The sequence below is a fragment of the Mytilus galloprovincialis genome, chromosome 12, assembly GCF_965363235.1.
Source record: "Mytilus galloprovincialis chromosome 12, xbMytGall1.hap1.1, whole genome shotgun sequence".
Taxonomy (NCBI): domain Eukaryota; kingdom Metazoa; phylum Mollusca; class Bivalvia; order Mytilida; family Mytilidae; genus Mytilus; species Mytilus galloprovincialis.
The window spans coordinates 61,422,403-61,447,967 of record NC_134849.1 but is presented as its reverse complement, the minus strand read 5'-3'; the positions used below and the strand labels follow the sequence as shown (position 1 = coordinate 61,447,967).

Sequence of the window (25,565 nt, the reverse complement as noted above, 5' to 3'; positions counted from 1 at the left end):
GGTGCTGCAGGATTCACTTGACATTATCTAGAAGGATGAATTATAGTTTGAAAATATGTTTTATAGTTCACTTGATATATTACAGAAGGAGGTGTGATAGTTTCAAAGGTCTGACATGGTGTACTGAACATTCGATTTACAAGGAGGGCAGTGATTTTTGTTTTGCTTCACTGAACATTGGACAAAATAGAAAAAAGGGGTATAATTAACAAATGATCTGGATGAATAGACCCATAAGACGATTATAATGTACAGGTTTAAACAAAACTACCTGTCAATTAGTTTTTACAAGCAGGGTAAATTTCGACAGCATTATGTTCAGATGCTGCATAATCCTGTTATGTTAATCAAGCCCACATGTAGCAAGTAATATCTTGAGTTGTTGGTTAAATTTCCTGAGAACAAAGGTTCCTATGTTTTAATAACAGACCACTGTTGCTTCTCATTTTCTTTCGGGTTCATTATTGTCGTAGATTTTGTTTTAACATGTTCTGAATTCATCCCAATTTTGATAATTACATGTAAGAAAAGTAAAAAAATCACATTGGATAGTCAGGAAAATATAATCAGGAATTTTTAATGCGAGATTATTAGGAAATATTCTGACTGGTTTACTTGTATGAACAGAAGTATAACAACCAATGTTTTACTGATTGCGTATCTACATAACATAAGAAAATTATTTTTCTATACATTTATTTCCCAAGAAAGACTGCTAATGAAATTACACAAATTATATCAAATGATAGTTAAACCAATCACATAAGTCATTATACATATCATATAAGGTAAACTCAATGCTAAATTCTGTCAGTTATATGTACAATCATAGTGATAAAATCTGTCAGTTATCTAAACAATCATAGTGATCAAATTTGTCAGTTATCTGTACAATGATAGTGATAAAATATGTCAGTTATCTGTACAATGTCAGTGATAAAATATGTCAGTTATCTGTACAATGACAGTGATGAAATCTGTCAGTTAAATGTACAATGTCAGTTATAAAATATGTCAGTTATCTGTACAATCATAGTGATAAAATCTGTCAGTTATCTGTACAATTAAAGTGATAGATTATATACAATGATAGTCCTGAAATCTGTCTATCGACCATTTTCGAGTTCATGCATTTCCGTCAAAAATTTTGGTTTTAGTTGACATCATTCGTATCGTCACTTCCTTCCCATGTTGAGCGGTTGAACAAATATGATCCTATATATATTGCACAAATTGTTCGGCAAATTAAATTCTTATAATTGATTATCAGCACTGCTATCATTATGGAATTGTGATTAAAAACAACAAACATTATATTTAGTTAATCCTGCATAAAGACAATCCCAAAGATGATTGGTGAACTTGATAGTACAGGGCCCATGTCTGTAGTGACGTTTTGGATTTCAATGTATTACTAGTAAATTATAATTTCAAAGATTTTGTTACCAAAAATTACTTAAAATCTTTACTAGATTTTTCCATAGATACAAAGATTAAGTTTGCAAGTTTGGCTGTACCTGTAGAATACATATTTCAAAGGGAATAGCAAATCGTAAATTTTACGGTGATGTTGTGAACCGAGCCAGGAAATTTAGATACGGTCCATGTAAACTTATCAATCCTTTAAATAACTTATTCTGAAAGGTTACCAATATCACATTGTAATTAAATCTTTGAATGTTGTTTTTATTGGTATAAATATTATCTTTTTTTTATCAGAAAATTAAAACCATAATTAATATTATTGTTATACACATGTTTATTTCATGGTACAATCTGTTGATACCTATATTTTGGCATTGCAGAAGATCATGTTTTTCTCTGACTCTTAATGTCATCTTTACACTAAATACAGTGGGTGCTGAGTGTGTACTGAATGATATTTCAATCTAAGATACATGATTTTACTTATTCGTTGCTATTGGCTTTGAACTAACTGTCAGTAACTGGGAGGACTATCAAATCTATAATTAGTGTCTTATTTGTTGTTAGGGATGAGGGGTGGATAAATACTCTGCCAGGTACGTTTTATGTTTTTGTTTTATTTTTTCTGCTTGGTATCGATCTGATGAGTTAATTAGCCCTCTGATTTTATAGTTTGTGCATAAGTTGTGATTTTACACCATTGTCCCAGGTTAGGGAGGGTTTAGCGCTCACAAACATGATTAAACCCGCCACATTATGTATGTGCCTGTCCCAAATCAGGAGCCTGTAGTTCAGTGGATGTTGTCGGTTCATTGTCTGTCATATTTGTTTTTAGTAATTGTTCTGTTATGAAGTAGGCTGTTTTCTAAATTGGGGCGTTTCATATTTATCATGTCAGGGCTTATTATAGCCGATTATATACGGTATGAGGTTTTCTGATTGTTGATGGCCGTGCGGTTGCCTGAAAGTGCTTACATCCACTTCATTTGAACTTTGGTGGATAGTTTTCAATTATATATACCACATCTCTTTATTTCTTTATAGTGATAATGCTATTTTTTTTAAAATTATTTGTAAATCTGTAAATCCTTTGTACCATGAAATTTCTAAATTTTTTCAATTATATGTACAATGGCAGTGCTTATAAAGTCTGTCAATAATATGTACAGGTTTACTTTTTAAATTGTTATTTGGATGGAGTATTGTCTCATTGGCACTCACACCACATCTTCCTTTATCTAATGACATTGTTAAAATATGTCAATTATCTGTACAATGAAAGTTCTAAAATACATAATTTTATATGTACAATGATATTGCTAAAATATGTCCATTATATGTACAATGATGGTGCTAACATATGTCCATTATATCTATAATGATAGTGTTAAAATATGTCAATTATATGTACAATGATAGTGTTAACATATGTCAATCATATGTACAATGATAGTGATAAAATATGTCAATTATATGTACAATGATAGTGTTAACATATGTCAATTATATGTACAATGATAGTGCTAAAATATGTCCATTACTAGTATATGTACAATATTAATGATAGTGTTAACATATGTCAATTATATGTAAAATGATAGCGTTAAAATATGTCAATTATATGTACAATGATAATGATAAAATATGTCCATTATATGTACAATGATAGTGATAAAATATGTCAATTATATGTACAACTAGATATCATTGAGATGGGAGTCATCTCTGTGGGCCCCGCTGTGAATAATGCGCATTAAAAAATTGTATCTTTACCATAGAACATGGGTTTGTCAACTGAAATCAAAGTTTTTGACCTTGACCTTTGACCTAGGAAGTTGTAAATATGACACAACCTTTGGTGTTGGTGTATGAACATGTGAAGGATAAACTTTGAAATGATAACGGTTCTCAAGATATAGTGCGGACACAATCTTTACCATAGGACATGGGGTTGTCAACTGAAACCAAAGTTTTTGACCTTGACCTTTCACCTAGGAAGTTGCACATAAATTAAGACACACCCTTTGGTGTTGGTTTATATACATGTCAAGTATAAACTTTGAAATGATAACGGTTCTCAAGATATAGAGCGGACACGATCTTTACCATAGGACATGGGGTTGTCAACTGAAACCCAAATTTTTTACCTTGACCTTTGACCTAGGAAGTTGTACATAAATTATGACATACCCTCTGATATTGGTTTATATACATTTCAGGTATAAACTTTAAAATGATAACCGTTCTTAAGATATAGAGCGGACACAATCTTTACCATAGGACATGGGGTTGTCAACTGAAACCAAAGTTTTTGACCTTCAACTTTGCCCTAGGCAGTCGTTCATAAATTATGACACACCCTCTGGTGTTGGTTCATATACATGTCAAGTATAAACTTTGAAATCATAACAGTTCTCAAGATATAGAGCGGACACGATCTTCACCACAGGACACAGGGTTGTCAACTGAAACCAAAGTTTTTTTACCTTGACCTTTGACCTAGGAAGTTGTACATACATCATGACACGCCCTCTAGTGGTGGTTAATAAACATGTAAAGTATGAAGTATGAAATCATAATGGTTCTCTAGATATGGAGCGGACACAAAGTTAAAGTGTTTCGGACGGACAGACTGATCACTATAGGGCGACCCGCCTTTGGCGGGGCCCTAATGATAGTGATAAATCTGTAAGTCATGCATAAAATGATAGGGATAAATCTGTAAGTCATGTGTAAAATGATAGTGATAAATCTATAAGTCATGTGTAAAATGATAGGGATAAATCTATAAGTCATGTGTAAAATGATAGGGATAAATCTGTAAGTCATGTGTTAAATGATAGTGATAAATCTGTAAGTCATGTGTAAAATGATACATGTAGTGCTAAATTCAGCCAATTATGTGGAACATGAAACTGCTCTATATAAATTAATAATCATACGAAATTGTCAATTCTTTGTACAATGAAAGTGATAAAATCTGTAAATTATCTGAATAAAGATAGTGCTAAAATCTGTAAACTATCTGAATAAAGCTAGTGCTAAAATCTGTAAACTATCTGAACAATGATAGTGCTAAAATATATCAATGATATGTACAATGAGTGTGCTAAAATATCTCAATTTTATGTACAATGATAGTGCTTAAATATCTCAATTTTATGTACAATGATAGTGCTAAAATATCTCAATGATATGTAAAATGAGTGTGCTAAAATATCTCAATGATATGTTTAATGATAGTGCTAAAATATCTCAATGATATGTACTATGATAGTGCTAAAATATCTAAATGATATGTACAATGATAGTGCTAAAATATCTCAATGATATGTACAATGATAGTGCTAAAATATCTCAATGATATGTACAATGATAGTGCTAAAATATCTCAAAGATATGTACAATGACAGTGATAAAATATCTCAATGATATATCCAATGAGTGAGTTACTTCTCATTCATTTGTTAATGAAAAATTCTGTACAAACCAAAAACATGTATCAACAGTAATGATTAATTCTTTATTGATGAAAATACTGTATATAAAAACAAGATTTTAAAACAAGAATGTGTTCATAGTACACAGATCCCCCTTTTGCACTATCATTTTCCATGTTCAGTGGACTGTGACATTGGGGTCAAAACTCTTATTTGGCATTAACAATAGAAAGACCATAGCATATGGAACATGTGAACTAAGTTTCAAGTTGATTGGACTTCAACTTCATCAAAAACTACCTTGATTAAAAGCTTTATCCTGAAGCTGGACAGATGGACGAACGAACGGACGAACGAACAAAAGAACATATAATGCAGAACAAAACGAAGGTATAATAAATGAACTATTGCTCACAAAAGTTTGTATTTTCATAATAACACCACTAATGGCGAAAGGAGAGACAATAAAACTGGACCTTATGTTTAATTGAAAACCTCCCACTTTGTATCGAGAACAATTGTTTGTTTTACCATCTAAAACATTGAAATAAACAGTGTAACACATATACCCCTACAGAAAAAAAAAGTTGAGGGCCAGTTGATGGCCATGTGGCGGACAGTTGAGGGCTAGCCGTTTTAAGCAAAATAGTTGAGGTCTAGGTGTTGAGCATCTTAGCTCAACTCAAACCTGGCCAAGCACTGTATGTTGGATAGATGTCGCTCAACTGGCCCTCAACTGAAGCTGGCCTTTAAGTTGAGGAAAAGTTGAGCAATTGATCTTTGATTTTCATATAGTTGAGCAAAAGTTGAGCTTTCAGACTTTGAAATTATTGTAGTTGAGCAAAAGTTGAGCATTCAGACTTTGAAATTTTTGTAGTTGAGGAAAAGTTGAGCGTTCAGACTTTGAAATTTTTGTAGTTGAGGAAAAGTTGAGCGTTCAGACTTTGATTTTTTTTTTATAGTTGAGCAAAAGTTGAGCAATTAGAAATATGACCTGGTGATATAAATGTTATGTGCCATCTGTTTTATATGTCTTTAGTGCAAATGGACAGGAAGTATAATTATAAATGTACACAAAGTTTGAGGCAAAATTAAGGGAAGCACATGTTTTCAATTTTATACATTTTTCTGTATTTTAACTTAACAAAATCTTTGACATAGTATTTCTTTTATAATAAGATATATCAAATATTCAAGATTTATGTAATTAACAGTTATTACATGTACATGTATTAGGGCAATTCTCAAAGTGATCACACTGTCACAATACCCAAAAGAACCTCAAACATTTAAAATTTGAACTGGGTTTGAGCATGCACATGGCAAGCAAAGATGTCTTCTAGCTATCATGAATAAAATATAACTTTTACTATGAATGTAGAAAGAAAAAGTTACAAATTACTGTATTGACATTGAAAAGTGCAGTGTATTCTTCTGATGACATGACTCTTGGATTAAGGAAGATTGATGTTTAAACACATATTCTGGAAACATCTGTTGGTAAGTTCATTGGATTAGATTTGATTACAACCATTTTGAAAAAGTGTATAATTATGCTCTTTTAGGTCAAAATAGTGATATGTATAGTGTTTTCTTTATAAACTTAAAAGAGTGAAGAAAAAAATGAAACAATACTTATGCATTAATTTATATATTGTCAAAATGTGTAAGACAGCAGACATGTTTGTTTTATTATTAAGACAATTTGTTTTAGAAAGTATAACTAATAAAATAAGAATATTCTAATATTATGAATTTGGTATAAAACTAGAGATCTATTTTTGTTTGCTAGATAACTTCTACAAAGCAAGGATATAGCATGTATGTAGTCTGTTGTGAGTTAAGATCTTTCAGCAGTATTTTGGCTATAAAAATACACAAATACACAATTTAAATATGTTTTTCTACAATGTGTAGTCATCAGTTTGCAATTACCACATAATGCTCAACTTTTTAAGACCTGGACCTCAACTTTTAATGACCTGGCCCTCATCTATTGGCCACCTAACTTTCAACTTTTAATGACCTGGCCCTCAACTGTTGGCCAGGTAGCCCTCAACTCTAATTGCTCAACTGTTGGACACCTAGCCCTCAACTATGATATTTTCTCAACGTTGCTCAACTCATTTGCATAAAGTTGAGCATTGATAGTTGAGTGCTACCTAATTTGCATGGTAAAAATCCAGCTTTTCCTCAACTATTTGCTCAACTGATGGCCAGCTAACCCTCAACTGTTAGCTCAACTGGCGGCTAGTTGAGCAATGCAGTTAGCCTAGTGGTCATTTTTTTCTGTATGGGTACATGTGGAAGTTTCTCTCAATATCACATCTACAACTAAAATTGTAGAACAGAAATCCTTCATTGAAAGAACATTTAATCATTCTCAATAATGTAGCCACACATTTACTACAATGCAACAAAAGTTTTCAAGTTCAGGTTATCCGTGAGTTTAAATCCTGTACGGGGCAATTGCATTTGATTATAATCTTAATTGACTTAGATTGTCAGTTTCCCTACCTAATGTCGTGATTCTCTACGGGCACTTCGCCTACCTCAACCAAAAAAAAAACCCTGACCTGGCTAAACAATAATTGGTGCCACATTTGTCAAAACATATATGTATACGTTATTAGTAGTACTAGTCTGTAGTATCTTTCTCTGATTATACAAACAACTCTTTCAGACTGTATGGTTATATCTCTCCCCGTCACAATGCTACCTTAACCAGGTATCTAAATGGCAAGCTGACCAACATAGATTATAATCAAACAGACTGGTGTTGATTTTAGTTAACATATAATAAAGTTGAGATGCTGTTTTCAATGTTTGATGAATAAACAAAAAGGTTTTATTTATTCATAAAAAAATGAGGATTTTAAATTAGTTGCATGAATCCTTGGAATTTGGAAAATATATACTTAATTTATTATACTGGTCATAAATTGTTTAATAACAATTTTCCTCCCAAATAAGTTTTATTGGACTGTCATTACAAGAAAAATTTCTTCAAAGATGTACTCTCTATTATTCCCATCTGACATTTTCCTGCCAAGCTTCCAGATTGTGGTGCATATTCTGGATTCGTAGCTAATTCTCTTCTCACATTTCTTAATATCTCCTCGATATGTTCCTCATTGTATTTATTCTTGGCAACAGACAGGAAAGCTCTTATGAAAAATGCTCCTTCATATATATTTCGAATTGATATATATCCTGTAATTTAAAAGAAAAACTGTAATTTTTATGATTAACTAGTTGTTCCAATATTTTGTTAGATGATGGAATTTTAATTTGTTATAGTGAAAAAAGATCATTCATACTGACCCAAAAGACTGCATCAAACAAATACTATGGAAGTAAACATGTATCACTTTATATAAATGAAGTATTTCCCACCGTAATAGAAATAAATATTGCATGCAAAATCTGCTTATAGAGTCAGCAACATCTACCATAACAATTTGCAAAATTGTAACTCAGACAAGAGTGCACATGCTGAAATGTCTTGCCTTCTTTACTTACCATTGATATTATGTATATAGTCCTAAATATAAAGCTTTACTACAACTATCACATACAATTAACATGATCCAAGAAAATGAGGTCAAGGTCAGATAAACCAAACGAGAAATACATGTACACCTTACAATCATTCATTACACTATATAATAGGGATGTCAACAAGTACTCGATTATCGCTCGGTACTACCGAGTATCGAATACCAAAATAATACTCAACTAATCAGTTTCTGTTAGAATGTTGTTGATTGATTAAAGGAAAATATTTTCTATCAAGAGCGCCTCCTGTGAAATTAAATGTTATTCAAAATAAAGTAAAATACGTTTCGAAAGTTTGCGTTTAATTGTCATTTAAAATTCCCTCGAACAGAGGTAGCTAGCTATGAAGAAGAGGACATTTCCAAGGCTTACACTTTTAGCTAATCTTGTATTATTCTTTCCGCCACCTCTGCACCGTCAGAGCAAATATTTTTTATCAGCAATACTGTTAGTTACGTTAAAAAGTTGAGAAATCGACTCGTCCCAGAAAAGTTGAAAAGATAATATTTCTAAATAAAAACGTAAAGGAAAAATAATTTGTTCAACCCTATGTCGACCCCCAGAGAATGGTTAAAGCCATTATATAATTAGTAAGTCATAATTATAACACCTTTGTTGATCACTTAATGTGTTTTTGTACGATTCACAAATACTGTTGTTTGAGTTTACAATTTTCTATAGATGTTTATTAATTAATTGATCAGATCAGGTAATTGTCAGTTTACATAATTAGTGCATGTAGTTAATGATCGAGCTAATTATGATATACAACTTCTTGGACTATTTAATCTGGTCCTACATTTATGTATCTAATAATGATGAGAGTTTTACGTCCATTAGACAACGAACAACCAACAATAGGTAAAATGGGTATAGTTTTGTGTTTCCATTTTCTAAATATTTTATCGAGCGAATACTCGAGTATCACTCGGTAAATCAAACGAGTAATCGATTAATAAAACTTCACCGAGTTGACATCCCTACTATATATAGTTGACCTATTGCTTATAGTTTCTAAGAAACAGACTTAACCAAGTAAACTTAACATTTATGATTGACCAATGAACCATGATAAAAGTCCAAAGTCAGATGAACCATGCAAGGCAGACATGTACATCTTATTATTATATATATGCATTAAATATAGTTGAACTATTGCGTATAGTATATAAGAAACAAACATAACCATGAAAACTTAACATTGACCAATGAACCCCACCAAAATTAGGTCAAGGTCAGATGATACATGCCAGACAGATATCAACAGCTTACAACCCTTCCATACACCAAATATACTAGACCTATTACGTATAGTTTAAGAAAAACAGATCAAAACACAAAAGCTCAACAGTAAGTTACGAAACGTGAAAATGAGGTCAAGGTCGAATAAAACCTGCGAGACTGACATGTACATAATAAAATATGTCCATACACCAAATATAGTTGACCCATGCATTGCATATAGTATTAGAAAAAAAGAACAAAATTCAACAAAAACTAAACTTTGACCTGATTGAACCATGAAAATGAGGTCAAAGTCATATGACACCTGCCAGTTGGACAGGTATACCTGACAATCAATTCATACACCAAATACACTGTATAGTATACCTATTGCATACAGTATAAGAAAAACCTGACCAAAACACAAAAACTTAACTATAACCACTGAACCATGAAAATGGAGTCAAGGTCAGATGACACTTGCAGTTGGACATTTACAACTTACAACCCTTCCATACACCAGCTATACTAGACCTATTGCATATAGTATCTGAGATACGAACTTTACCACCAAAACTTAACCTTGTTCACTGATCCATGAAATGAGGTCAAGGCCAAAGAAAACTGTCTGACGGGCATCAGGACCTTTTAAGGTACGAACATACCAGCTATAGTTATCATATTACTCATAATAAAAGAGAAATTAACATTACAAGAAATCTTCACTTTTTCCCAAGTAGTCACTGAACCATGAAAATGAGGTCAAGGACAATATACATGTGACAGACGGACACTTAATATAAGGCATCTATATACAAAGTATGCAGCATCCAGGTCTTCCACCTTCTAAAATATAAAGCTTTTAAGAAGCTACTTAACGCCTTCGCAGCCGGATCACTATCCCTATGTAGAGCGTCGCAGGCTCAACAAAAATCACATTAACTCTCAAGATATTTTGTATTGATGTATTTATTTACACTTTTTAATGCCCTCCAAAAATTCACAAAACCAATATTTCCAATGGGGGTATTATATATCAGATCTGAAATAATTCCATTTGAGCGTTTGGCAATAACCTAAGGAATGTTGACATTTTCTTGAAGCATGAACTAATCAACAAATATCTTGAAGAATAACAAAGACAAAGATCAGCATTGAAACACTGCACTTTTGAACAAAAGTGCACACACTGAAATGTCTCGCCTTCTTAACTAACCCTTGATATTATCTTGATAGACCTAAATATAAAGCTTTATTACAACTGTCACATAAACTCAACATTAACCAAGAAAATGAAACATTGATCAATGAACCATGAAAATGAGGTCAAGGTCAGATGAACCATGCCAGGCAGACATGTACAGCTACCAATTCTTCAATACAACAAATATAGTTAACTTATTGCTTATAAATAAAGAAAAACAGACCAAAACACAAACACTTAAAACTTAGCAATAGACCGTGAAAATGAGGTCAAGGTCAAATAAAACCTGCGTAACCGACATATAGATCATACAATATTTCCATACACCACATATAGTTGACCTCATGCATAAAGTATTAGAAAAATAGACCAAAACTAAAAAACTTAACTTTGACCACTGGACCATGAAAATGAGATCAAGGTCAGATGACACCTGTCAGCTAGACATGTACACCTTACAATCATTCCATACACCAATTATAGTAGACCTATTGCATATACATGTAGTATAAGAAAAACAGACCAAAACACAAAAACTTAACTATAACCACTGAACCATGAACATGAGGTCAAGGTCAGATGACACCTGCCAGTTGGACATGTACACCTTACAGTCCTTCCATACACTGAATATACTAGACCTATTGCTTATAGTATCTGAGATATGGACTTGACCACGAAAACTTAACCTTGTTCACTGATACATGAAATGAGGTCGAGGTCAAGTGAAAACTGTCTGACAGGCATGAGGACCTTGCAAGGTACGCACATACCAAATATAGTTATCCCATTACTTATAATAAGAAAGAATTTAACATTACAAAAAATCTTAACTTTTTTTTCAAGTAGTCACTGAACCATGAAAATGAGGTCAAGGACGTTGGACATGTGACTGACGGAAAGTTCGTAACATGAGGCATCTATATACAAAGTATGAAGCATCCAGGTCTTCTACCTTCTAAAATATAAAGCTTTTAAGAAGTGAGCTAACACCGCCGCCGTCGCCGCCGCCGGATCACTATCCCTATGTCGAGCTTTCTGCAACAAAAGTTGCAGGCTCGACAAAAATGATTATTTTTTTTACTAATTCTTAATTTCAATATTGCAAGATATGATTAAAAAGTCCATATATGATATCAATGAAAACATCATTTATGTTCATACCGTCCAGAAATTAAAAAGAGTATACCCAGCTAACGGATAGAATGTACACGAAATACAAATCAGCATTTACCCAGAATGCCATAGAAAACGATCATTTGCAGTCTCTTTTTAACTTTTTATGAAATATTAAGACAAATTGTTAACTCCGCTAGAGCATCTTACATTATGTTGAAATTAAACACCACAAGTCCTTATAGACTATATATAGACGTTAAAAGTGAGCAGATCACTGAATCAACAGAGTGTAGCCTTAGTCTAGAAGCTTATATTGGACAGATTGGACATTTTATCAACAGATGGTAGCCGTGAAGTTAAAAGTGGGCAGACCAGTCTATCAACAGATGGAAGCAGTGAAGTTCAAAATGGGCAATTCACTTTATCAACAGATGGTAGCCTTGAAGTTAAAAACGAGCAGATCACTCTATCAAGAGATGTTAGCCGTGAAGTTAAAAGTGCGCAGTTCACTCTATCAACAGATGGTAGCTTGAAGTGAAAAGCGAGCAGACCATTCTATCAACATATGGTAGCCTTGTAGTTAAAAGCGAGCAGACCACTTAATCAACAGATGGTAGCCTTGAAGTAATAAATGAGCAGACCACTTAATTAACAGATGTTAGCCTTGAAGTAATAAATGAGCAGAACACTTAATCAACAGATGGTAGCCATAAAGTTAAAAGCTAAAATCAACAGATGGTAGCCATAAAGTTAAAAGCTAACAGATTACTCTATAAACAGATGGAACCTTCGAAGTTAAAAGTGAGCAGATCACTCTATCAACACATGGAGAAAAAGAAAATTAAAAACAGAAAGTCCCTAATCAAATGGCAAAATCAGAAGCTCAAACACATCAAACGAATGGATAACATCTGTCATATTCCTGACTGGGTACAGGCATTTTTTTATGTAGAAAATGGTGGATTGAACCTGGTTTTATAGCTACCTTAACCTCTCACTTGTATGACAGTCACATCCAATTCCATTATATTGACAACGATGTGTGAACAAAACTAACAGTCATAATAGGTAAGCATGTAAAAAATATGGGTTCAGCAGTCAACATTGTGTTATAATCATAATCTTAATGTGAATATCGACGACAAAACGTAAAAAGACAGTTGAGATACATTTGAACACAAACATTGGCTGGCACTTAATTACCAGTCAATGATGTTGAAAAATTTACCATTTCACTTTTCGTTCTATTAATACAAACTACAATTAATCTCATTTAGAATATGGTCAAGAACCGACCAAAACTCTACTTATGAAAACCTATTTGTATTTGCCTGGACTGCTCAACATGTTTAAACTTCGACATGTTGAAAGGCATCAACCAATTTCAGCTGAAGCGAGGTTCAAGTCATATCAGTTTTTGTCATCATGTTTTCCCGTTATACTATTGCACCTTGTATTTCTTATCTGGTCTTCTCCTGTTGAAAAAATATTTTCCAACCCATCAAACTGAACAGCATAACATTTTCACATATCACGTAGAAAAGGTAAGTAAACTTAAACATAAACAAAATATTAAATTAAGTTTACCTGGTGTTGTTGCATATGCTACAATAATGTCAGCATCTGTTGGTACATGTTCAGAATAATAACTATGAGCATCAGTAGAGAACACTTCTGATAAGCCAGATGGCTTACCTACAAATCCTGGTTGTAACACAGACGTTTCAACAGAACTTCGTCTTTGCCTGTTTCCAGGAAATTCATCATACCCTTCAACATGTCCAACATGTCCAGTATGGATTTCAGTTTCAAAACTATCAGACACAACCACTTTTTCCTGCTCTTCTTTTCCACGACAAGCTTGAATGAGAAATACTTTTGGTTTACCTGAAATTAAATTAAAAAGTTAATAATACTTGACATTAATTGTCGAAATCAGTTTTATGGAATGTCGTTCACATTATCCCAACCAGTTTCAATCCTCATTGATGCTTCATCCATGATACAATACTTCAATGACAGTTGTCACTAGTCATACTATTCCAACCAGTTTTACTCCTCAAATAAGTAACCATTCATGATACAATACTTCAATGACAGTTGTCACTAGTCATACTATTCCAACCAGTATTACTCCTCAATTATGTAACCATTCATGATCCAATACTTCAATAAAATTTAATTATAAATTATAAATTGAAAAGCCACACAACTTTAATAAGGAAGGTAGAAAAATTCACAAAACTTGTATGAAAGCCTTAATGTCAAAATCTGTTATCAACTAGTCAAGTACATGTACATATTAAACATAGATATCCTGTTTTTAACACTGTCTAATGCATTTATAACTGCAGGACTGTATATTAACCAATTGAGACATCACAAAGCCAGGTATAATTGAGTAAACAAAGGATGGAAAACATTCAGTATCTCATGGACGGTTGAAGACGTTTTCAAACGAAAGCATCAAATGTGATATGATTTCGAAAATCAATTCTAGGATATGTCGACACATTGATTGATTGATGGTGTTTTAACGCCACGTTTGGGCTATTTTGTGACGACCAGTTTTTATTGGTGGAGGAAGCCGTAGTGCCCGGAGAAAACCCCCGACCTTTGATAGGAAAACTGACATTCCTAGTCAATTAAGATTGAAGTCGAGTGCACCTACACGAGCAGGGTTCCAACTCACAACCTCAGTGTTGACTGGCTAGTGTTTACAGTAGTAGAGCTACTCATACAACTTGGCCACATTAATGTAAAAGAAATGATGTCAAATGACCATTTCCAATTACAATGTAAATAGAGGTTAAAACTTACCATTAAATTTGCCTCCAGTTTTGTTTTTGAATGGCTTTTTTATTTCTTCCACTGTTATTAATCCATTTGTTGTAAGAATTCCATCCTGAAATATTTTATTTTCAAATTGGAATATGTATCTTTAAATATATAAAGTAAATTTTCAGTAAAACAAAAAACAGTGAAAATGTAAATATCTCCTTGTATGAACTATTGTTTACACTATCCCAGCTACATGTAGTTCTGCTTCTAACGGAACATATTCATTGTCAACCATAATAAAATAATATATGCTTATGGTTGTGAACTGTTTATACTCTTATGGTTGTGGACCATTATCTATTTCTTGCATGTAAAATCTAAAATTTATAGAAACTGAAAGGGAGCTTACGCCAATAGATATAAACAATTCACCAAAGTTTCATGAAAACTGCAGAAAGTATTTTTGAATTTAATTGTTCGAAATATGGAAAAAAAACCTTTGTTAATGAATAAACCCCCCAGAACTCGGAAAACGTAAAATCTAAAATTTATAAAACTTGAAAGGGAGCTCATATATTTCTCGTATCACAATGCACGGGGAGTGTGGTACGAACACTGTGTTCATTTGATTGGCTAATCCAGCATCATGAGACAATATAACGACATTTCCATTTACTATTCATTAGGTCATCAGCTAGTCATTGGTGGCAAGAACTTATATTATAAACAATTGATAATAAACAGCTACGCCATGAGCGCATGATACGCTCGTCGCTTTTTTCTAAATAAAGGTCAATAACTTTTCAATGTCATATCAGATATTCATAATTGCTCAAAGCATTGTCTGAAAACTAAAGTAATCATCCTTTTTTAAACGTAAAATCTAAAATTTATCAAAACTGAAAGGGAGCTTATGTCAATAGATATAAACAATTCACCAAAGTTTTATGAAAACTGCAGAAAGCATTTTTTAGTTTAATTGTTCGAAATATGAAAAAAAAAAATTGTTAATGAATAAACCCCCATAACTCGGAAAACGTAAAATCTAAAATTTATAAAACTCGAAAGGGAGCTCATGTCAATAGATTTAAACAATTCCCCGAAGTTTCTTGCAAATTGGTGAAAGTGTTTTTGATTTGTTGTCAGAAAAATGGGAAATCCCCCTTTTTAATGGAAAAAAAGCCTCAAACTCAGAAACTTGAAATCTAAAATTTATAAAATATGAAAGGCAGCTCACGTCCATAGATATAAACAATTCACTAAAGTTTCGTGCGAATTGGTTCAGGCATTTCCGAGTTATTGTCCGACATATTGATGACGGACAGATGCACAGACAGATGGACAATGGTATACCATAATAAGTCCCGTAAACGGGCGTATAAAAATAGACATATGAAACTTCTTGTTATTCAACATAGTATACAACAAAACAAATAAATAAAAGTATCAGTGAGCTGGTGCGTTTGGACCTACTTCGACGCATGCAATGTATTGATGTACACATGTAATGTAACATGTGTATTGTATGCTGAAAAAAGCTATATTGACAGTTGTTGCACAGCAGATGAGCAATCTCACAATCAAGAAAACATTCACAGGATTGTGTTTTGACAAATGCGACACAGATATGCCATAGCTTCTAACCAAATCATGTGTTTGTCAAGCTATAAAAGTAATGACTTCAAATTTACAATTAGTAAACATTGGTTCAACAACATTTTCTTGGTATACAGAACACTTCATCAGGATAAACTCAAGCCCTGAACTATTGCATCATCTGGGTGCATGTATATGCAGGTACTGGTTCAACTGGTGTAATGGAAAGATTTACAGTTGGGAAATTGAAAATGGTGGAGAAAAGCTCATACCAGCACTACATTTCTTGTTTTAAGTTTGTTGTGACTTTGGCTAACTGTCTTATATTGGCGTATATCCATATTACTGCTATCAATAAGATATGGAAAAAAATTATAATTTTGTCGTTGAATGGATTGTTTCTGTATCGAAAAGACAAAACAGTACACTGAGTGCAATGAAGATAATTATTTATAATTCAAATTCAATACCTTATTTCCATGACTCATAATTACACAGATAAAGGAATGATAATCCTTTGACTTCTCTGTTAAGTATGTTCTGGCAATTTCTTGGAAATAATCCTGTATCTCAAACTTTGTCATATCTCCTGTTGTACATTCCACCTGATACTTTAGTTCTTCTTTAAAGAAATTTGTGAGATTCTTGCAATCCACATCAGAACCTTTAAAAAAATTACAAATCATGATCAACATTAATAATGCAAAAAGATCATGATATCGATGGATACACATGATAAAGACATTTAATCAAAATGCATTATAACTTCTACAGGCATGCTTGAGAGTTGCGGGAAAAATAAAATGAAATGCATCAAAACCATTTGGGTTACACAGTACAACTAAAACACCAAACATCATGAATATATATATTGATCATTGAACAAAAATTTGAGGTCAAGATCAGTTGAAAGCCATAAGACAAACATGCACATCATACATACAATCATTATAATAATATACATCGCTGGGAGCAGCTTGATACGACCACAGATGACGAACCCTGAACAGTTTGGACAACATTTACATTTAAGGTAAAACACAACATTTAAGGCAAAAATAGCTCTGAATTTGGATTTTTGATTGAATATTTGACACAGCATAGGTTTGTGCGAGATAAATTTGGTAAAAAGGGTAAAACATTTGAAACCGGACATGTATGGTCCAATATCCAAAATCTAAATACATGGTTACAATCAGAATATCAAGGAACCACACAAGTTCAATTTTTTATGAAATCAACCAAAATTTTATTTTAAGGCCCTAAGGACATTATTGTGGACCAATTTGATAACGGAGCCCAAAATCCAAAATATTAATTCACGGTTAGAGTCAGCATTTCAAAGAACCCAATACATTCATTTTTTTGTTGAAATCAAACAAAGTTTAATTTTGGATGATTTGGACAAACTTGAAAACTGGGTCCAAAATCAAAAATACAAATAATGTTTATTAAAAGACAATATTAGCTGAGTTTGTAAAGGAGTTTGCTTCATCAATTTTTTTTATATATATAAATTAAGGAAATTAGTTTTTACAGAGTAATAAACCAACCTACCACAAATTTCTTCAAGAAAATAAAAGATCAGAGTTCCAATATCCCCTGCGTTGCACATATTTTATCTATCCAAGGTACAAGGGCAATAACTTTGTTTTTGTTCTTAAAACTTTTTATCAATATCTTAGAGAAATGAAGACTTCAGACCAAATGCAATGTGATTTCCATTATAATTTTTAAAATCTGGCCAGCTTTGTACACGTGTGAGCGCTAACAAGAACATACGGAAAAAAAACAGACGGACTCCTGGTATTTCTATGTCCTCCCAACGCGTTGCACGAGGGACACAAATAATTTCAAAAACATCATTTGTCATTAATACAATGTTCAATAAATTGGGAATGTGATCATTAGACACAGATGATGCTCCCGCTTGCATATAGCATTATAAAGGAACATAACTCAAGAAAGTTAAAGGTGATTTAGCCACAATTCGTACTAGATCTGAGTTTTGTTGTAATTAGCATTGTGCATGTTGTGTATAAGTGTCATAACATTTGTTGAGGCAAATTTAAGTAAGAGAACGGAAACAAAAAATTCAGCAATTTTTACATTTGTAAAGGGACATAACTCTAGAAAATTCATTATAAACTTTCCTTCATTCTTTTTAATGTGCAATTTCTATTATATGGTTATTAAGATGTTACATGTAGATATTATTTAAAATATATGTAGAGTAAATTTCAAACTACATGTATATCTATACATAATTTCTTAAAATCTCTAAAATTAGATGTTACTGCTGATTTTCATCTATGACTCAATCTAAAATTTAGATTAATTGCGAAGTACATTTCTAAATTTAGATTATGATTTAATATTTGATATAGCATAGTGCATGTAGTGTCTAAGTACTTAAATAATTTAACAAGAGTGGACATGCTGAAATGTTTCGCCCTCTTTACTAACCATTGATATTATGTTGATAGTCCTAAACATAAAGCGTTATACTACAACTATCACATAAACTTAACATGATCCAAGAAAATGAGGTCAAGGTCAGATAAACCAAATGAGAAATACATGTACACTTTACAATCATTCAATACACTAAAATAGTTGACCTGTTGCGTATAGTTTCTAAGAAACAGACTTAACCAAAACTAAACATTCACGGTTGACCAATGAACAATCAAATGAGGTCAAGGTCAGATGAACCATGCCAAGCAGACATGTATAACTTACAATATATCTATGCATTAAATATAGTTGATCTTATGCTTATAGTATCTTAAACTTAACCATGAAAACTTAACATTGACCAATGAACCACCAAAATGAGGTCAAGGTCAGATGAAACCTGCCAGCCATACCTATACAGCTTACAATCTATAGCTGACCTATTGCTTATAGTTTAAGAAAAACAAATCAAAACACAAAAACTTTACTATAACCACTAAACCATAAAAATGAGGTCAAGGTGAGATGACACCTGCCAGTTGGACATACCCTTCCATACACCAAATATACTAGACCTATTGCTTATAGTATCTGAGATATGGACTTGACCACCAAAACTTAACCTTGTTCACTAATCAATGAAATGAGGTAAAGGTCAAGTGAAAACTGTCTGACATGCATGAGGACCTTGCAAGGTACAAACATACCAAATATAGTTATCCTATTACTCATAATCAGAGAGAAATTAACATTACAAAAAATCTAAACTTTTTTTCAAGTAGTCACGGAACCATGAAAATGAGGTCAAGGACAATGGACATGCGACAGACGGAAATTTCAAAACATAAGGCATCTATATACAAAATATGAAGCATCCAGGTCTTCCACCTTCTAAAATATAAAGCTTTTAAGAAGTTAGTTAACGCCCCCGCCAACGATGACTATCTCTATGTTGAGTTCTCTGCGACAAAAGTCGTAGGCTCGACAAAAATGGACATTAACCAACATGACCAATTATGGTCCAATATCCAAAGTATAAATATATGGTTGTATTCAGAATATTAAAGAACCCCAAGAATTCAACAAAGTTTAATTTGGGATAATTTGGACCTTAAAGTGAACCAATTTGATAACAGGACTCAAAATCCAAAATCTAAAGAAACACTTTTCCAGCATATCAAAGAACCCCATGTATTTAATTTCTGTCAAAATTAAATCAAATTTAATTTTGGACATCAATTTCATGCAACTTAAAACTGTGCCTATTAAAATGCTGATTAAGGAATATTAATTTTAAGTTTCTGTGGGTGTTACATTTTAATGTTGTGTTTCTGTTGTGTCGTAGTTCTCCTCTTATATTTGATGTGTTTCCCTCAGTTACCCGGATTTGTTTTTTTCTCACTCGACTTATGAATGTACGGTATACTACTGTTGCCTTTATTTATTAGACATGATTATGTATGGCAGTTTCTATTTTAAGACTTTTCTGTCAGATGTATCTTTAAATGGTTAATTTAGGTTGCAAACTCCATTTGAAATTTGAATTGAGAAAATGACCATATTTTGTTAAAAAATAGGGGAGGGGGGAAATATTTTTTTTGGGGGAGGGGGGGTCAATTCAAAACAGCAAAGTGTATTGCACAAAAGCAAAAAATTGAAGATAAATTCAAATTATATAACAAGTTCTAAGTTCTTTGACTACAATTATTCTGTTTTAGAAACCTATTATGTGTCAAATATTTAATTACAATCCAAATTCAGACCTTTATCAAGCGCGAATATTGTGTCCATTTTCGCCCCAAATGTTTAGGGTTTGACCTCTTCGGTCGTATCCAGCTACGCACGACGAGGCAAATTTATTCCATTTGTAAAGGGGCATAACTCTAGAACGGTTCAAGTGACACCACCAAAATTCAAACTTGATCTGACATTTAACATGTTTAACATCAACATCAATCAGATAATCATGAATTCTTATAGTTGTTCACAGTTACTTGTTTTTCTCATTATAAACATATATATTTATTGAAAAATGCTAAATATATATATAGATAAATCCAATGCAGGTTTGTCTCAGGTCAGGGATTGGGTTTTGATCACTTGTTAACATTTCAAACATATTCATTTTCTGTATGTACTTGACCCAAATCGTGAACTACTGATTTACTGTTGTTAATCATATTTGTTTTTCATCTAATATTTTTACATAAAAGTACAGGGTAGTAATGTCCTTTTCTGTCAGGCGTCAAACGGTCATTTTCTTAAATTTTTCATCAGACCGAGACATATAATACATATTGTCTGTGGTTTCGTGAATGATTGACGGCAACGAATTATTTGGTTCCGTACTCCAGGGTCATAATGGGGGAACCTTCACGACGAAAAACGGTAAAAAGCTGGACTATTTATACAAGTTATATGTTTAATCCCTTTTTTGATCACTTAAAACTTTGAAAAGTAAGGCAATAAAGGTAATCATTGGGCATGTTGGGGACATTCTAACAATGACTGACATGAACACTACATACTTTTGGATTCCGTCAACTGAAATTAGTTCGTACATTGATATTTATGTCAACTGACAGTGCATCGTTTGAAGCGTTACGCAGGAGCAGGTTAACGTGTGCTTTTGACTCTTTCTTATCGCAATAACATACTGAAATACTCAAACTTTCATTTTTTTTAAAAACGCATGTTTTATAAAACTGGAATATGACTGATATGCTTTTAAGATCTGAATACCATGAATACAGACGGAACAACTAAATCTGTGTATTTTTGTCAAGAATGAAGTTGAAGTCATACTCTCCGGGTAAATACATGAAATTAACATAAGATGCATTGTTTGAATTAATGAAAATTCAGATTATCATTTTCTTGAAACTTTCGGATGCACAAATACATTTCCCATGTATGCCCATGCACAGATATGTCACCAACGTAGATTAACCAGAATAATCCAGTTGTTACATTCCAATTACTCCGACGAGGAAAGGCAATGGATAGAGGCCGCTGATTTTTGATTGTAATTAACGTGTGCGTACTACCAAATCTACTTTAAACAAGCATTCTGAGAGTATTGCATGGCATTATTCATTATACTGGAACAAAAATGATAATTTGTTCTATAACTTGTCATGGTGTAAACAAAAAGAAAATATCAAGTCAATATCTTCAAGCATGACTAAAAACAGTGTGGAAAACTGATTATAAGAGTGAAATTTTCAAGTCCAAGGACTATAACTCAGACCGAAACAAAAATTTTAACTTGATCTGTAACTTGTCATGATAAAACTATATACCAATTATCAATCAATATCTTCAAGCATGCTGGAAAAAAAGTGTGGAAAACATTCTAACATTAGATATGATTAATAGTTCTCTAAAATTAGATATGATTAATAGTTCTCTAAAATTAGATATGATTAATAGTTCTCTAAAAATAGTTATGATTAATAGTTCTCTAAAATTAGATATGATGTATACAATGTATATTTATTTTCAAGTTATAATCAAACATAATTAATAGTTCCTGATATTTTTTCTTTCATTTGTCACAAACTAATATAGATTTGTAACTTATTTATATAATGTCAACAACTTTTGTCTATACACACTGTAATTTAATGAAATATATATACCTTAATACAAATAGATTATTATCTTTCACTTCATATTTTTTTTTATGTATATATAGCATTCAAAAAATTAGTTTATACAAAATAAAAAACAATTCAAACAATTAACCAGAGAATGTCTTTAAAAAAACAAGTTATCTCTCTTTGTACAGAAATAAATATCGTACATGTAAGATGAGATGAAATCTTATAATTGACATAATAAAAAGGTAGATCATTATTAAAACATTAAAACACGAGAAATTATAACACTAACGGTAGTGATGGTTTTTTTCAAATCTAGCTGTACATTTGTTTCATAAAATCATAAAAATGATGCAGATGTTATTTGACAGACTTGAAACCGATCATGTATAAACATTGATGTCAAGATATGGCACGGAGGTTATGAAATAGTAAAGCACAGTAAAGGATACGGCAAAACTACTAGTGACACTTTAATGATTTTACTGCCGGCAGTATAGGTTTTCAGAAGAATATAAAGTCTTCTTCCACCAAAAACTGGGGATGATCTTAGGTGCTTCGGAATGGTAAGCAGATCCTGCTTAACATGTGACACATGTCGTGTTGCTTATGCTATTAAAGACGACGACTGAAGATATCAACTATATTGACTTATTTGTAGAGATCCTAGTCTGATGATAATTTTTGCCTGAACAGTTTCTTGATAAATGTAACACACCAAATTTCTTCGAAACATGCATTATCATAAATTACTAAACTGAAAAAGTTAGTATCAACTCTGTCAATTATGAAACAAATACCAAGACTTCAATACTTTATTTTGTTTAATATTGTGGCTTATCAGATATTTACAATTTCAGACAGGTATTGTATATTGATTTTTGTCGAGCCTGTGACTTCTGTCACAAAAGCGAGAGGAAGCGATCCTACATTCCGTCATCAGTGGCATCTACAAATATTCACTCTGTGGTTAGAAGTTTTGGAAATTTTAATAATTTTCACAAACTATAATGGATTTCAACCAAACTTGGACAGGAACTTGCAAAAAAAAATCCTGTTTATCCGTATTTTACTTATAAATGGACTAAGTTTTTCTGCCAGTTAACATAACATTCACTGTGGTTAAAGTTTGAAAAAAATAATAACTTACTTAAACTATCCTGTATTTGTACCAAACTTGGAAAGAATCTTGTTTATAATCAAATGCTAATATCTGGAAGGAAATTTAATTCCTTTTCTTTTCGTATATTTCTAAGAAATGGACTAAGTTTTTATGCCAGTTAACATTACATACAGTCTGCAGTTAAAGTTTTTAAAACATTTATTAGATTCATAAAGTAGGCGAGACACTGGGTTCCGCGGAACCCTCATGATGTTTTTCTGTCTCTCAGATTATAATGAATGCAACCTGAAATCCTTTTCACACAACATAAATATGAGAAATGAAAATTCATATTGTCAAAGAACAAATTTGATGATTCTCATGATTCATCTCATTCTATCAATTTGACTTATTACTGATTGTAACATGATCCAATGAATAAATTTTGATTTTAAATTACCTTTTCTCTCAGTTGTCCCACCATGGAACATGAAGTTAACAATCAGGACAAGTCCTATCTGTCCCGGTTTCTTCGCATACTTATCCTGAAAGATGAATTATTCTAAATAATAAGGATGTTCTTATCCCAGACAGAAACCCTAGCCGTATTGGGCACAACTTTTTGGAACTTTTGGTCCTCAGTGCTCTTCAACTTTGTACTTGTTTTGGCTTTCGAATTTTTTGTTACATTTTAATGTTGTGTTTCTGTTGTGTCGTTGTTTTCCTCTTATATTTGATGTGTCTCCCTCAGTTTTAGTTTGTAACCCGTTTTTTTTTTCTCTATCGATTTGTGAGTTTCGAACAGCGGTATACTACTGTTGCCTTTATTTATTATTATATTAATGTTGACCATTTTTTGTTATTGATAGTTTCTCTTAAAAATATTGTTTCACTAACTTATTTGTATCTTATGTATACCTTGTACTGTTGATGATTTTTTTCTGAAGAGTAACTCTCTGTCTACTATAGCTTTTGTAAAACACAAATAAGGGGCAACAAGTGTCTTTCAAGCTTACTAATCTTATAAGGAGACAACTGACTATATAGTTTTCAAGATGATACACAAAATCAACCAAAATTGGTAAACATTTTCATTTATGGGCAATAACTCGTAAAAGGCGTCATCTGACAGTATTATTTAAAATGGTATGATGGTATAACCTAACATCTTAAGCTTTTCTGCCCTTGTCATTGATTGATGTTTAACTCTACTTTTAACACTATTTTGCTAATTCGTGGCAGTCAGTATTTAGTGGTGGAGAAGGCAGGAGCACCCGGAAAGAACCACCGACACTAGTCCACATGAACCTCTGTTATATCATATATCTATTATGGTTTACCTAAACAGAAGTGTGCTATAATACATTTATGATTTCAATTACAAAAACAGCCTTTTTATCTTATGGGACCCTGAACGTAAAAAAAGTTTCAGATTTGGTTATAGGGTTAGGTTTTTCAGTAGGTTTGAAATAGGGCTAGTGTTAATGTTAGATTTAGTTTTAGGGTGAGGATTAGTTTACAAAATGTAGTTCAGACATACAGTCAGAGGTACTACTTGTACAAGTTATTTTTATTTACTTAAAGAAGTAAAACAAATATACACATATAAGTAAATAAATAATGTTTGAATAATCTCCCCTTAATTTTCTCAAAAATTGACTTGTATAAGTAAATTTTTCTTACAATCCCACAAAAGTCATCAAGTTTTGAGATGTAAATTCATGCTTTTAATGATTTTTCCCAGGTTTGCTAATTTTTTTTTTATTAGAGTTCTATGTTTCATCTCATTAATTCAACAAAGAAACTGATTGCGCAAAGATCTTAAGTATTTGCACAAGGCCTTCAAAAATTGCTCCTTGGGGGGCTTGTAAAAGAGCAGTGTTCTGAAGATAACAGACAAATTGGATTTTCATTGTCCATGAAATTACACTTAAATGATTAGTAAAGACATCTGCAAAGGGCAGATAATTTAAAATTCTATTAGAGCAAAGAAATCATAAGAATTCAATAAAAGAAGATAGGATGACTTTTTTACTTCTACAAGTAAAAAAATCTGA

The 25,565-nt window shown here is 32.2% G+C and overlaps 1 protein-coding gene across 2 annotated transcripts in view; it reads right to left on the bottom strand.

Moving 5' to 3' along the window:
- Nucleotides 1-679: 679 nt before the first annotated feature.
- Nucleotides 680-25,565, bottom strand: part of LOC143054480 (uncharacterized) — a 292,275-nt gene continuing 267,389 nt past the window's right edge. For both annotated transcript variants that reach the window (XM_076227501.1, XM_076227502.1), the window contains 5 exons: nucleotides 23,969-24,053; nucleotides 16,818-17,011; nucleotides 14,791-14,875; nucleotides 13,558-13,857; nucleotides 680-8,078 (listed from right to left, as the gene is read on the bottom strand). In XM_076227501.1, the coding sequence (XP_076083616.1) occupies nucleotides 7,855-8,078; nucleotides 13,558-13,857; nucleotides 14,791-14,875; nucleotides 16,818-17,011; nucleotides 23,969-24,053 (888 nt within the window). In that variant the 3' untranslated portion in view covers nucleotides 680-7,854. The remainder of the gene's footprint in view (nucleotides 8,079-13,557; nucleotides 13,858-14,790; nucleotides 14,876-16,817; nucleotides 17,012-23,968; nucleotides 24,054-25,565) is intronic.